At 39.7% G+C, this 13,511-nt stretch overlaps 1 protein-coding gene across 7 annotated transcripts in view; it reads left to right on the plus strand.

The window, feature by feature from the left end:
* Positions 1 to 13,511, plus strand: part of BCL11A (BAF chromatin remodeling complex subunit BCL11A) — a 101,897-nt gene that overhangs the window by 6,471 nt on the left and 81,915 nt on the right. For all 7 annotated transcript variants that reach the window (XM_045979344.1, XM_045979343.1, XM_045979345.1 and 4 more), the window contains one exon: positions 2,303 to 2,632. In XM_045979344.1, coding sequence (XP_045835300.1) covers positions 2,303 to 2,632 — 330 coding nt within the window. The remainder of the gene's footprint in view (positions 1 to 2,302; positions 2,633 to 13,511) is intronic.

A 13,511-nucleotide genomic window follows, 5' to 3' on the forward strand; every position in this document is an offset into this window, starting at 1 on the left:
CTCCTATAAAATTAATTAGGTGAAATGTGGAGGTGTAATCAGCAACCTCTGAATTACCACTTCATTTCCTGGTTTTGATTGTAAATCAGTTCAGTCACTACATTTAGAAGACTTTAACCAAGTCTGTTTGCACCGCATTACCTTTAACTATTTGATACCTAGGAGAATATTTCCTTTTGCTCCTAAATAATATTTCCACTTTCAGAAATACATCAGGCCTTGGAGATTTAAAAAAAAAAAAAAAGAATCTTAACGGTGGAGTTCAAAAAATGTTTTTTTTTGCAAAGGTTCTACGTAGTACTAACTTTAATGAAGCAAAATATATTATCTCTGAGTCTTTCTTTAATCTGTGAACCTCAGCACTTGTAATTAATGCTGAATAACAACAACAAAAGCCACATTTGTCATTGTTTACTTAAAAATCTTTAATTCAAATAGCAGGGATCTTGGAGATGACTTACCTATTCGGTTCCACTCTTGGTCAAAATGAAAGCAAGTGTAGGAGAAAAATGACATAGAGGCATAATGCAAAAGCACTTCCGTTTATCTCCTTTTATTTGAAAAGCGTGCATGTGTATTCTGTATTTATCTTTTGGTCAGTTTGTTGGGCAAAGAAACACAAGTGCTTACCTTGCTGTCTTTATTAGTGGGAATATAACCTTCATATTCCTGTGGTGACCTTATGTTAAATTAGGAGGAGTACCAGAGGCTAGAAATTATGACATGTCCTACTTGAGCACAGGTGCAGCTAGGCAGGGCTCTCTCAATATTATTTCACCCAGCACATCTGGGAGTTACTCCAGATCTTCCCCCTCAATATTCAGCCTGGGTAGGGTTGAAATAAATTTAACCTGAGTTCACTGGATTTTTGCACTTTATCAAAATCGGTTCCAATATTCTACACTCAAATTAAAATCTATTTTTTGATTCTCTGTGGCTTTAAGTTCATTAAATGTGAAATTGGCAGCTTGCTAAAGAAGGTCAGACTGATTAACTGTTTAAGACTTGTACATTTTCTGCTTCAGTTTTATTAACTGGCAGCATCCTGGATGTGTTTTTTATTTTGTGATTTTTTTTTTTTTTTTTTGGCTAGAGTAAGCATACAGTTTCAGGAGCAGAGACTTACCAACTCTCGTTTTCCCTTTGGAAGGTTAAAAAATGATAGAAGCTGTTCAAATGAGATGCTGGAGTATTTTGGTGCAAAGTTTAAAAAAAAAAAAGGAAACAAGAATGAAAGACATATCTACCTTGTTATACCATCCACTGGTGATTATGTGTGTAGAAATAGTCCCATAATGAAGCGTTTTGGAGCTCATTCAGAAAATTAGTCAACTTTGACAACATTAGGCGAAGTATTTCAAGTCTAAAGAAAGGACTTCTCAGCCTTGTCCTGAAATGTGGCGTTTGCTTGACCATTCTGATTTTTACGTGACGGAGGCCACTAAGTGCAAGCATGTTTAGAATATTTTAGGCATTCCTTTCTTCTGAATGAAAAAATGACTAATTGGCTTATTTTCTTAAGTACTCAAAAGTATCCCATTTAGCTAATGTGTCTGAGAAGAATTGCCAGTGAATTTGGTATTTCTTTGATTTTGTGGCACTGCGAGAGTGAGATCAGAAAGGTTTTTGGCAGTATGAATTATGCTGTGTTATGATTATTATTTAGATCCGTTTCACAGGTGAATGCAGTCATTTTCTTATTATGGCGGTGTACATGTGGCACATTTTCTGTGTGATATAGTAGCTTTCTAATTTATGAAGTTATGTCTCTGTGTACTTAGGAGTATATACATTCACACACAAAGGGTACGTGTATTTATCCACCTCCCCTTTTATTCTTTGGCACAATGGACAACTTAGTCTCTATGAAAAGAAACAAATTTGGTTTCAGTCCATGTTTTTACCAGTTTGGGGGGTAGTTATTATTTAAGCTTTCTTTATATTCCCTGCCTTAAGGATTTATTTAACAGTCAACATTGTTTCTAAACTCGCAAACCAGACACAGTTTATAGTGTGTGTGTGTGTGTGTGTGTGTGTGTGTGTGTGTGTTCTCAGGAGTTAGGCAAGTCAGAGAGTTTTCTTTAAATATATGATGATTTGCCTCATTGATAAATTTGCTTTCTTGTTGATAACCTTCATATCCTTATATGTTTTAGGTGCTCATGCTTTCTGGGTATTATATGCAGGAGCCTAGAAACACTTTATATAATGTGGTGGGATGGGATGGGGTTGAGAATGTATTTCCCCTTTTTCTCTCTACTCTGGCGCTCTAATAATTGTGCTTTTGTTTCTCCAACCACAGCCGAACCTCTTGAAGCCATTCTTACAGATGATGAACCAGACCACGGCCCTTTGGGAGCTCCAGAAGGGGACCATGACCTCCTCACGTGTGGGCAGTGCCAGATGAACTTCCCATTGGGGGACATTCTTATTTTTATCGAGCACAAACGGAAACAATGCAATGGCAGCCTCTGCTTAGAAAAAGCTGTGGATAAGCCACCTTCCCCTTCACCAATCGAGATGAAAAAAGCATCCAATCCCGTGGAGGTTGGCATCCAGGTCACGCCAGAGGATGACGATTGTTTATCAACGTCATCTAGAGGAATTTGCCCCAAACAGGAACACATAGCAGGTAAATGAGAAGCAAGGAGAAAAGCTGTTTGCATGTTTTCTTTTCATTTTCAGAGGTGCTGTAGCCAAAGCACTAAGGAGTGGTGAAGTGCTTTCTGTATTTCTCCATGTGAACTGTCCACGACAGCCCTGTAATGTTAAAATAATCATTCCTATTGCTTCCGTCCAGAACACAAAAAAATAAATATTTTCCACTTCACTGAGTCAGATGTAGGTGCTACACACACCTGATACCCTCTATCTGGGTCTACTGATGCTGAATTTCTCTTCCTTTTTTTCTCCTCTTCTCATTTTTAAGTGTTGAACCTTACTATACCCGGCCCAGTTTCCACTGTCCATCTCCAGCCATGGTGACCAGTTGGAGGCGAAAGTGGCCACATAGACATTTGGTAGTTCGGCCGATGACCTCTTTGATTCAGAATACCTGGTCAGACCTCTCTAGGGGTATAGTTAGTTCTCAAGGTTTCCATGAAGTGGGGTGGGCTGGCAGGGTGTTTCGGAGTGGGGAGAAAGAGTTAACTGAGCTTCAGGGCTAGCCTTGGATCCATATTGGCTGTCAGCCCGTATGGGGCTGTAATTAAACACAGCCCCGTGGTGGGATGACACCATGACCTTGACTTTAAGATGCCATTTTCGACTGGCCAGGCCAGAGTAGAGAGGGCAGTTGCTGAAGCGCACAGACATGCTTACTCGAAAAGTTTAAGGGCATGTTGGAAATTTCAAAAGGTTGGTTTGACAGGAACGGCTGCTCCCTGCATCCTGCCTCCTCAGCTAAATGATAAATGCTTCTCTGTGCTCTCTCTTGTCTCTGATGTGGTTTTGACAGATGTATCTTGATTTTGTTTGTGGTTTACACAACCACATGTCACCCTTACAAATGTCCAGTCCAGACTTCCCCTGTTTCTGCTATAACACAATGTAAAAATTCTCTTGGAAAAATACATACACATATTCAACAGCTCTCCTTCCTTTGGTTAATTTTAGCAGAGAGGTAGCTAGGTGTGTGGGTTTCTGAGCAGCTCACAGGGAAAAGGAATTAGCGGCTAACAGAGGGACTTAAATCGCTGCTCTAAGTGATAAACAGCAACCCTGTATAGTCACCCTTAAAACGTGTTTTTGTGAAACAACAGTGATTTAACACTCAAGACAGAGTGAATGCAGAGTCTGTGGTGACAAAAATGCCAAGCCTGTTGGTGGATCTCTTTCTTCTGTTTCCCCCTGCCCCTCCCGTAAAAGGCAGAAGGTTTGTTCAGTTTTAGGAAAGATAGTGCATATAATCAATTGATTCACTGAAACTTGTCTTTCTGACCTAGTTTGACCACAGAGTTGAACTGTAGTAGGTCAGTGGTCCAGAGGGGATTAAATGTCGTATTATTTCTCCTTTCCGCCTCTGGAATTTGATCATTAAAATCAAATGTGGCATTTTCTTTCTTTCTTTCTTCTTCTTTTTTTAATGCTTCCTGTAATAACCCTCAGATACTTTTCATTTAGTGAAATGAGAAATCTGTGCCAGAGAAGCTGCATTTACAAAATATTTTTCTAGAATCTGCCACAGTTAGCTTATGTGACATGTAGGTTAAGATTTTATACCCCTGCTCCCTGTTCACGCCCCCCCTCCCCAAGTAGGATATGGCAATGACCATTTCCCTGTGCTGTCTTGTGACTGGAAGGAAAAACGTAAGGCATGATTAATGAAGCAAGAGCAGGCGGAAGGGGATTTGTCGTCTTCGGAGATCCAAAGCCTTTCTAAATCACCAAATATGGAGTAACACTTGCGTGATGTAACATTGTATTTACATATCGAGCTGCTCGTTTAAAAGACAAAACACAGTGTCTGTCAAGCAGGAATTAAAACCACACTTCTTACTGAGGTCCCAAATAGGTTATTCACTCTCAGATTAACCAGCTCCAAAATTCTGTGCTTCTGTACTTAGAAGAGGAATCTAAACTGGGAAAGGCACTATAGTGAAAGCTTTTTACTCTGATAGTTGTGAATCTACATAAGGAAAGAAAAGATATTTTTCTTAACTTCTGGTTGTCGTGAAGGTTTTTTTTTTCTTTCTTTCTTAAAACCTAGTGCAATAGCAGAGCCTAGAGAAGCACCCCACCCTGCCAAAAACAAGAATGAAAACAAACACAAAAGAAAGAAAAAAGAAAGCAAATCTAAAATATATTTTAGAGTGCTAATACAAAATGATTTCACTGAGATGGAAAGCAGTGTAAGGTAGCTAAGATATTCAATGGGTGCACCAGCGCAGCAACCCAGGTGAGGTAAACCTTTCATGCACAAATAATTACAAAGCCTTGATTCCTTTCATTGTGTTTAATCACCTGTTCCCACCCTGGAACTGGCTGAACATAAATAGCGTGGTCACATCTCAAAGCGAGATGTCAGTAAGTAGAATCACAACTTCTCATAATTCACAGTAATGAATTAAGAGTTTCCTATGGTGAAATTAACATTCTACCATTGCACATAAATTAAGATGCCCTGGCCCTCAGGTGCCTCTGAAGGGAAGTATTGGAAGACGGCTGTGCACTATTACTAGCCCATTTCTCTCCAGCATGTCTTCCGAGTTCCAAGTCTGCTTTTCTTTTTATGGCAAGGAAGGAAACAATAAGAATAATCACTCAGTAGATATTTGAATTGTGTCACAAAAAAGAAAGGAGAAGCAGTGCTCCGTATTAAGAGAGAGATCTATTGATGAATCTCTAGAAGAATATGTTTGGCAACCACATAAAAGTAGTCATTTAAGAGCGCTGTGTAGGAAAGGCTTTATTAAAGTGATGTAAGTTGGATTTGAGCTCAGTGTGCTCTGTGCCATTTTATAGGCAGGAAGCAGGAATAAAACAGTGACAGATTTTCTTAAGATAAATAAAGCTTAGAATTTGGGGGCTTTCAGATAGGAGAATAAGGTAGAGTTCTTTAAATCCTTAGTAAAGTGATACGCATTTTGACTGGACACAGGCCTCTCCAAGATGAGTGTTTTTTTAGAAGGGATGATTTTTACCTGGCGAAATGGAAGGGGTTGGGCTCTAGGACTTCCCCCCCTGTACGTGTGTTAACACTTTGCCATTAATCAGGTTGCTTTTTCATTTCATTCAAATATTCAAAATATTGTGTGACTGTGATCCATTGAGACCATTGCAATAGTATTCGTTTAACTGATGAGCAGGTTATATTGTGGGGGGCCCAGTGAATATATTTGTGGGTCAGATACTCACCATGAAATATGAGCAGCCTGTGACTGGCAGTGAGGCCTTTTAATAGGGATGTTGCTGTGTTTTCTAGTCTCCTATTTTCTGATGGGGGAAATACTCATCAAAGAGTAGTGAATGGGAAACTGCTGTTCACTTACAGAAAAGGCCAAAAATATCATCCCACAGTGTCAGATTTGAGGTTTTTGGCTTATTATGCACAGAAATCTTCAAATTAGGATTGGGCTGTCATGAAGTTAGCTTTTTTAAGAGAATGGGAGAAAATATGACCAGTGCTATAAAATGTAGTCAAGTCTACTACCATTGATAAATATTATTTTTTTTCTCCTTAAAATCATGAGCATAGGCCTTTATATCAGGATATTTCAAAATTATTTGCTTAGGCAATATAGCCCATCACTGGATAAAAATATGTAAGACAGTTACTCTAATGGTGGGAGAAATACTAATTCAAAACAGAAATACAGCAGCATGTTACTCAAAGGTAAATCAAGTATAACATACTTACGCTTTTCAGAATCTAGCATATCAACTTGCCTTTTCCTTTTGTACCTGTTCTAATTCTTTCTCTAGCTCTGGATTTGGGGATGTATTTGTGTACCTCATGGTGTAATTGTAAATGAGACTATAAATTATAGTATCCTAGTATGACTACTTATTTTTAATTTCTCTTTATTCATGTGATTCTGAATAAAAACCACTGCTTTCTGAAGTGAATTTTTAGCATGGTAGCTGAAAAAGCAAACAGCAAATAAAAAAACAAAAGCAAAAACAACAACAAAAAAACCCCCAATGTGCTGGTGAACATTTTACTTACCTTTTGAATCCAGAGAATAGAGAATATTGTTTCCTTATATATATGTGGGATATTCAATGGGAGCCTGTGTTTGTGAGGCCACTACCCAAAGACTCATGTTCATGAGTCTGGGAGTCCTATATACAAGCTTTATTTGTAAATAAGACCGAGAAAGGTTGTGAACTGGCAGCTTGGATGTTTTGTCAAAGTACAATGTCAGAGAAACTCTCTCTAAGACAAATTGTAAATAGAACTGTCACAGTGATTGCATGATTGAGCCACAGAAGTGTCTTACAATTGTTGGCATTGTCAGAGGACTTTTGAAAGCTTAATTAAACACAGTGGCCCGCATGGCTGCTAAATTTGCTTCGGAAAGCCAAAAAGGAAAAAAAAATCTAAAATGTGGAAGATCCCAAAGGTCCCAAAGTTTTTCAGACATTACCCTTTCGGTGACACAGAAAAGATGCATTGTGCATTTTTCTAGTTGTCTTTTATAAATAATAGTTTTGAGAATAGGGCCACGTGATATGAAGATCATCCTGTGTGTGTGATGTAGAGATTGTGTTAGTTTTTCTGTCTCCTGCTGTTACAGACAGTTAATGTAAAAATGGCCTTTTATTGGAAACACAAATATGTATTCACTTCAAGAACAGGAGCAGAGGGGGAAAGTTTCATTCCCATTCTCTGTGTTCATTCTGTGAAAGCTTAAAAAAACAGTACTGTAATTTCTTAAATCACCCCATTCCTTGCATCTGCAAGTTGTGCCTTTTACTTTAAAGGATCTGAAATCTGTTTTGCACACCTTTCTCCTTGTGAATGTGGCATTTAATTGTGGAGCTGCCCATGGGCTGGAAAATGCAACTTTGTGTAGAAACGGGCAGGCAATGTCAGGACAGCGAACCTTAAGCTCAGGGAAGAGGGGAGCTGGATGCATATTAATGGCACATTTTCGAGTCTTGGAAAATCATTAATTTCACACTGCAGCCTCAATGTAGTTTGGATAATGTGGGAGGACTAAATTGGAGTATATAACAAACGTGCAAATCCTAGGGAAGGATTTTTCAGAATTCCGTGATTTCTTAAGTGAAAGTATTTAAGGAAGGAGCATAGATGAATGGTGGCTGTGCACACTAGTCAGTAAGAAAGGAAGAAAAGTTTGGCTTTCCTTTGGGGAAAAACATGAAATAGAACCAAAGTAGCACAGCTAGGGAAGTGCACCGAGATTGCGGCATTCAATGTGAATTTAATGTACTTTGGTTGGTCTGTTCACACCCTTTACTGCACAAAGGAATCATTTGACAAAATTTACCCCAAGCCCAAGTCTGTTTTTACATACCGTAGTACTAGCTTCGTGCAATAAAAAGCACTTAGCATCCAACTGGACCCAGGCTGGCACCTTGCCACTTTTTTAGCAACAGATTTAATCACCAAGGATCTTTAGTACCTTTCTGCTTGTTCAGATTTCATTTGGGTCATGGTTATGTCAGCAGTGTTGTTATTACAAGGATTAAAAAAGAAAAAGATTTTAACTTAGTGCCCATTTTTAACATTGTCTCAAATCAAGCAGGCTTTTATTTTATGTGTCAATTTGGAGAACATTAATAAAGTTCATAAATATGTTCAGACTATGTAATTTAACGGCTAATAACCAGTACTTTTATTTGCAATGACAAATAGAAAATTGGCCATTGTATCGCTCCCTCCTCTGTTCTTTCCTCCTACCCAGGTAAATAAGCATCCTTAAACTGCTTCTCCCCTTCACTTATGGTATAGAGGCTCTGGCCAATATCAGTAAATTTACCTTTGTAATTTGCCATGTAGTTTTTACAACAATGACCTAATTAATTTGAGCACGAACCATATTATTGCTACTAGAGTCATTTTCTGTCACAAACTTAATTTCCAGGAAATGTAACCTGACGAATAAGAATGCTTTAGCTCTCCACATGTGCTCCCAGAGACCAAAGGCGGGCTTAAAATAATAATAATAAAAAAAAAATGCCAGCATTATTAAAGCCAGTATGCTTGATGCCAAACTCAATTTGAAGCCAGTAAACATCAGACTGTATTTCTAATCAGTTTTAGAATGTAACGTATTCCATATTGGGTTCACTGGAATCTGTCTCTCTGCTTTTTACTGGCCAGCTGCACTCCCTATGCATTTTTAAAACATTTCAGCAAAGGCTTTTGCTGTTCTTAGCAGGGTTAGTAACTTGGGGTCTATTTCTGAGCTCATTCGTCATTCTGCGATGGCATTGAGTTAGGCTGGCAAGGGAAGGATTTGAAGCATGGGGGGTGGTGAGGTCACTTCTGACCCCAGCAGGGAATAGGTGAGCTTCATTTGCCTTTACAATAGGCGCACAGTTACTGCACCTTGGAGGAGCACTCAGGTGCCGCTCAGATGGGCGCATGTAAATGCCGTGTCAGATGCGGAGCCAGAATATTAATGCTCCTTCCACCACTGCACCGTAATAAAGCTGTACACAGCAAGCTTAATATGCAGCTAGTCTGGGGAATTGTGTAAACTTAGATAGCCCAGTGTAAGAGACAGCAATGTAAAAATGCTCTATATGCTACAGTTTCCATTCTTGTTCTCCTTTGATCTATAGCAAAATGAAAACATCATCCTTCCCTCCTCTTGGAGTTGTCTCCCCAACTCTGCCACCTCCCAACCCACCACCAGAATTTTTTGCATGTGTGGTATGGAGAAATGCGACATAATTTGTTTCATATGGTTAATTACAGGCGTTTGAATATTTAAAATTTTAAATAGCCGCAGTTCCAGCTTTTCCTGTTAAAAGTATGTGATTTGAACAAAGGGAATACAGTGTAAATATTTGTGGTGATTTGCAACACCCCTCTCTCCCCATTAAACACACGCACACACACACACACGCAGACACACACACGCGTGCGCACGCGCGCGCGCGCACACACACACACACAGACATTCGGTTCAGATCTACTGCTGACTTAAAGGACTTCGGTCCCTTCAGTTATACTTTTTTTTTTTTCTCTAACCAATTCTCAGCTGGAACTCCATTAAAACATTTCACCATTATTTTTGAGTCCACTGTTGTTTGAGATTTTAAAGAGGATTTTTTATAATGTGTTCATTTAACAGAATCAACAGCTGTCAGAACCAGTTGTGGTAAATCCACAAAACGTACAAAAGAAAGTACACACGTTTCCTGAAACAAAACACTTGGAAAAAATAAGCTGCCAAGAACTGGCGAATGAGAAGTTTGCAGACAGGGAACCGGAGTGTTTCATCTCCGGGTTCACTCTGGAGACTGATGTGAGCGGATCTGATGCAACGCCCCTAGGAGGCTTACCTGACCAGGTGGCCGCTCTGGGACAAGGCGCCGTGCACGCGGGCTGCCCACGGCTGCAACTTGCTCCTTCTTCTGCCCTCCTTTTTTTTTTTTTTTTCCCTTTTTGATCTCTCTGCAGAGATAAAATACCAAGTTCGTAGAGTGCTAAGCAACAAATTATATCCACTGAAGGTGAGATGATCAGATTTAAACTTCCTGTAAAAGAGGTGAGAAGGCGCCCAGCACACCCTTTTCCAGATAGGGTTGGCAGCTGTTTTGCCGAATGGAACCAGCCCTGCCAGGGAATTCCCAGTGGGACTGTGGAGCAGGCCTGTTGATGAAGGGGATACCTGGGGACCTCGGGTCACTCACAATGCGTTTGTGTTTGTATCTTCACTCTTGTGAGCATTGGCGATGAACAATTACACCTACAATTTGATCTGAGTTTTAGATACAGGTGAGTCCACTGATTAAAAACTCCCATTAAAATGAAGAATGGAATTATTGTGAAGCCTGTGAAGGTGCTTTCAAAAAGAACACAGGTGCTGTTATGTCCCCCGCCCTCTGGTTTCAGTTTTCTTTTTGAATTTTCTGCAAAACACAAGGAAGCCTCACGCTAAGCATCAGGGCATTTAAATTCATATTCATCAGTTATTCACTTTCTTGGTATGTCATGATGCATTAAAAAACTGCAAAAAAAAATCACATCTGTTAATTTTTAGAGAAAAAAGCTGTAGCTTGGATTCTTACCTTAGATGGAGCACAAGGCCCTACATGCCATGTTTGATCTTTTTACATTTTTAAATACGGAGTTTCTTTTTGGGTTAAAAAAAGAAAACAACAAAACAAAACTCTGAAGCATTTCCCCTTACTGACTCAGGGGTTACCATGACTTCATCATTTATTTACATTTAAGGGGCAGCGCGAAATAAACCATTTACTGCCCCTTTTAGCCGCTTCCTCCACAAGTCTTTGGGTTCACAGCTAAAACAATACGTTAACCAATGTTAAATTTTAAATCTCAGGAGTTTCTCTTACTCCATTCTATCCTAAGATTAACACACACACACACACACACACACACACACACCCCACAACTATTCTTTTACATTTAAAAGTGAACATTGGCTACTGAAGAATGATTTAAAGGCTGCAAAAATTTTTAATAATAAATCGTAACCTTCTCATGTTATGTTTTTGTTATGTTAAGGGAAAAAAATCAATAAGGAAAAATTTAATTCTGATAAAGATACTCTTGGATCTTTGAAAACAACTGCTGTCCTTTTAACTAAAACATTTGAGCAGCTTCAAAGACTATGTATTTCTTCTGATCTTGGAGCTGTGTGACTGGTAGCAAGAGAGAAAAAAAAATCTTATTCTACATACAAGTGGATTGCTTAACAAGTCTGCACAGACACGTACTTGTTTGTACAATAGAGATAAAAATTCCTGTATAAAAATAATTCAGCTGCTGACAGCAGGCATTGTTGTTGGACCTGTCTTTTGTGCTTGTCCCAGCTCTGGGCCCCCTCTCCCCCCTATCTGCTTGGGACAGCTTGCTGCCTGCAGACTCCTGACCAGAAGTTAATTGCTATATATTAAATGTATAGGTATTGTATCTAAAGAGCAACATCTCAAGCCTTCCTGTATGCATTCCATTCTCCTTTCTGATGTGATTGCGGTGCTGCCAGCAAGGGGGTGGCAGGCAAACGCTCTAATAGGGAAAATGACTTGAAGGCAGTTAGGGGAAATTTGGCCTTCAGGTCCCATTTGCTCGGCAGTGTAGCATCAGTTTCTAAACTTTTGTTTTTAATCTAATTCTGATTTACTCTGTCACATCCCATAACAACCCTCATTGAACTCTACTCATGTAGAGTAACATTAGTGTCAAACGGAATTGGTCAGGACTGTGGACCTGTGGCTCATACAGATGGTTGTGAATGTGAGTTACACGCAGCTCTGCATCCGATTCTTTCTAATAAACGTTAAAATGGGGCACATTTGTGAGCAGGGCCCAGGGATAAGAGAACTAAGGGATCAGGGATAGTACCTGGGGTTTTTTGCCCCCTTCTCTCGACTCCTCTTTCGCACTTCCTTGGTATACCTGCCTTTCAGGTAGGAAGATCCATTTTGGGAAAATGTCTGAGGCTGGAGGTAGGGTAGGGGGGAGGGTTGGGGGGGGCTGTGGGGGGTAAAGAATGGCAGAGGGAAGTTACTGGAGTATTTTCAGTGGGGGGTTGACACAATCACCCAGGCAGAAAGTCTTTTGGGTCCAGATGCGGAGCAGTAAGCATGGGCACGTGGTCCTTTCCGAGCTGTTATTCTCAGTCTGACTTGTACGCTAGCCGAGATAGGACTTTCATCTGGTTGGGTGTATGGACTGGGGGAAGAGGAAGCATTCACTGGGAATTCTCTCACTAGAATTTCTTAAATATCATGAGGTTATTAAGGTGTGAGTTAGCATTCGAGGTGTGAGATAAATTCTTCTCCATACTTGTCATTGGGAAGCATGAAAATTCAAATTCCCACTATGTAATAACGTGAGGGGTGGGGGGTGGGGGGGTGGACACCACGACTTTCTGAATGTCAGCTGTTGTCTGTGTGACCTGTTCCTCTTGAATTACATGCTGCCAGTGTAGGATGGGGGGAACCCCCAGGAAGATAAATACCCAACGACAGGATTTTCACTCCTCAGAAGTAAACCAGATCTCACTCCTCTGCCTCATATCCTCTCCTTTCTTGTTCTTTTCCTTTTGGAAGCAGAAACTTCTAAAACGAATGCCACTCCAAGGCGATGAAAAAGCTGTTTTTATACCCCAGTGGATGTTTACACAGGAGACTCAACTTGAGGGGAAAAAGGCTTTTTGGGAGGGTGGTGGGACTCGTGTTAATCTGTTTTGTTGGAGGCCTGTGCAGTATATTGCCTATGCGCAACTCTGGGCTGTTCTTGATAAATTACCATGTTTAGAGATAGGTTTGGCTCTTAAGGGCTTAGTTTTATGAACAAAGTCCGTAATGATGTTTGCAGCCTCTGTTTGTCTCTTAGCCCCTTTGGCTTCACTAGAAGCTCAATGTTTAGTTTAAGCTCAGTCTGGAAGATATAACAATTTTGCATTAAAAAAATGAGGAAATCATAGGAAGAAAAACCCTTTGCTTTTTGGATGAATCTTACTGATAATTTGCTAAAGCTCATTTGAATTTTAAGCACTTCTTTAATCTTCAAAGGCTAAATTGCTTTATGAATATGCATGGTGTGGGCAGACTTCAGTTCATTACCTAGTTGTAAATTCTAATGACCATTAGGTCCTTCCAGTAATTGCGAATTGTTTTGCATTTTTGATTGGCCTATTAACATGTACATTCGGTGCACATCAGGCTGGCCTGTCAGCCTACTGAAGGAGAAAAAAAAGGTGAAAATTGTTTATAGCACCAAGATTCTTAGATTTTCAATCTTGCAAAATTGATGATGTAAAAAAATTAAAGCAGTGTTTTTTCTTCTCAAGATTGAAAGTTCACCAAGAGATTTGACATATTTAATTTACATGATGACT

This window comes from Meles meles, chromosome 15, assembly GCF_922984935.1.
Source record: "Meles meles chromosome 15, mMelMel3.1 paternal haplotype, whole genome shotgun sequence".
Lineage (NCBI taxonomy): Eukaryota > Metazoa > Chordata > Mammalia > Carnivora > Mustelidae > Meles > Meles meles.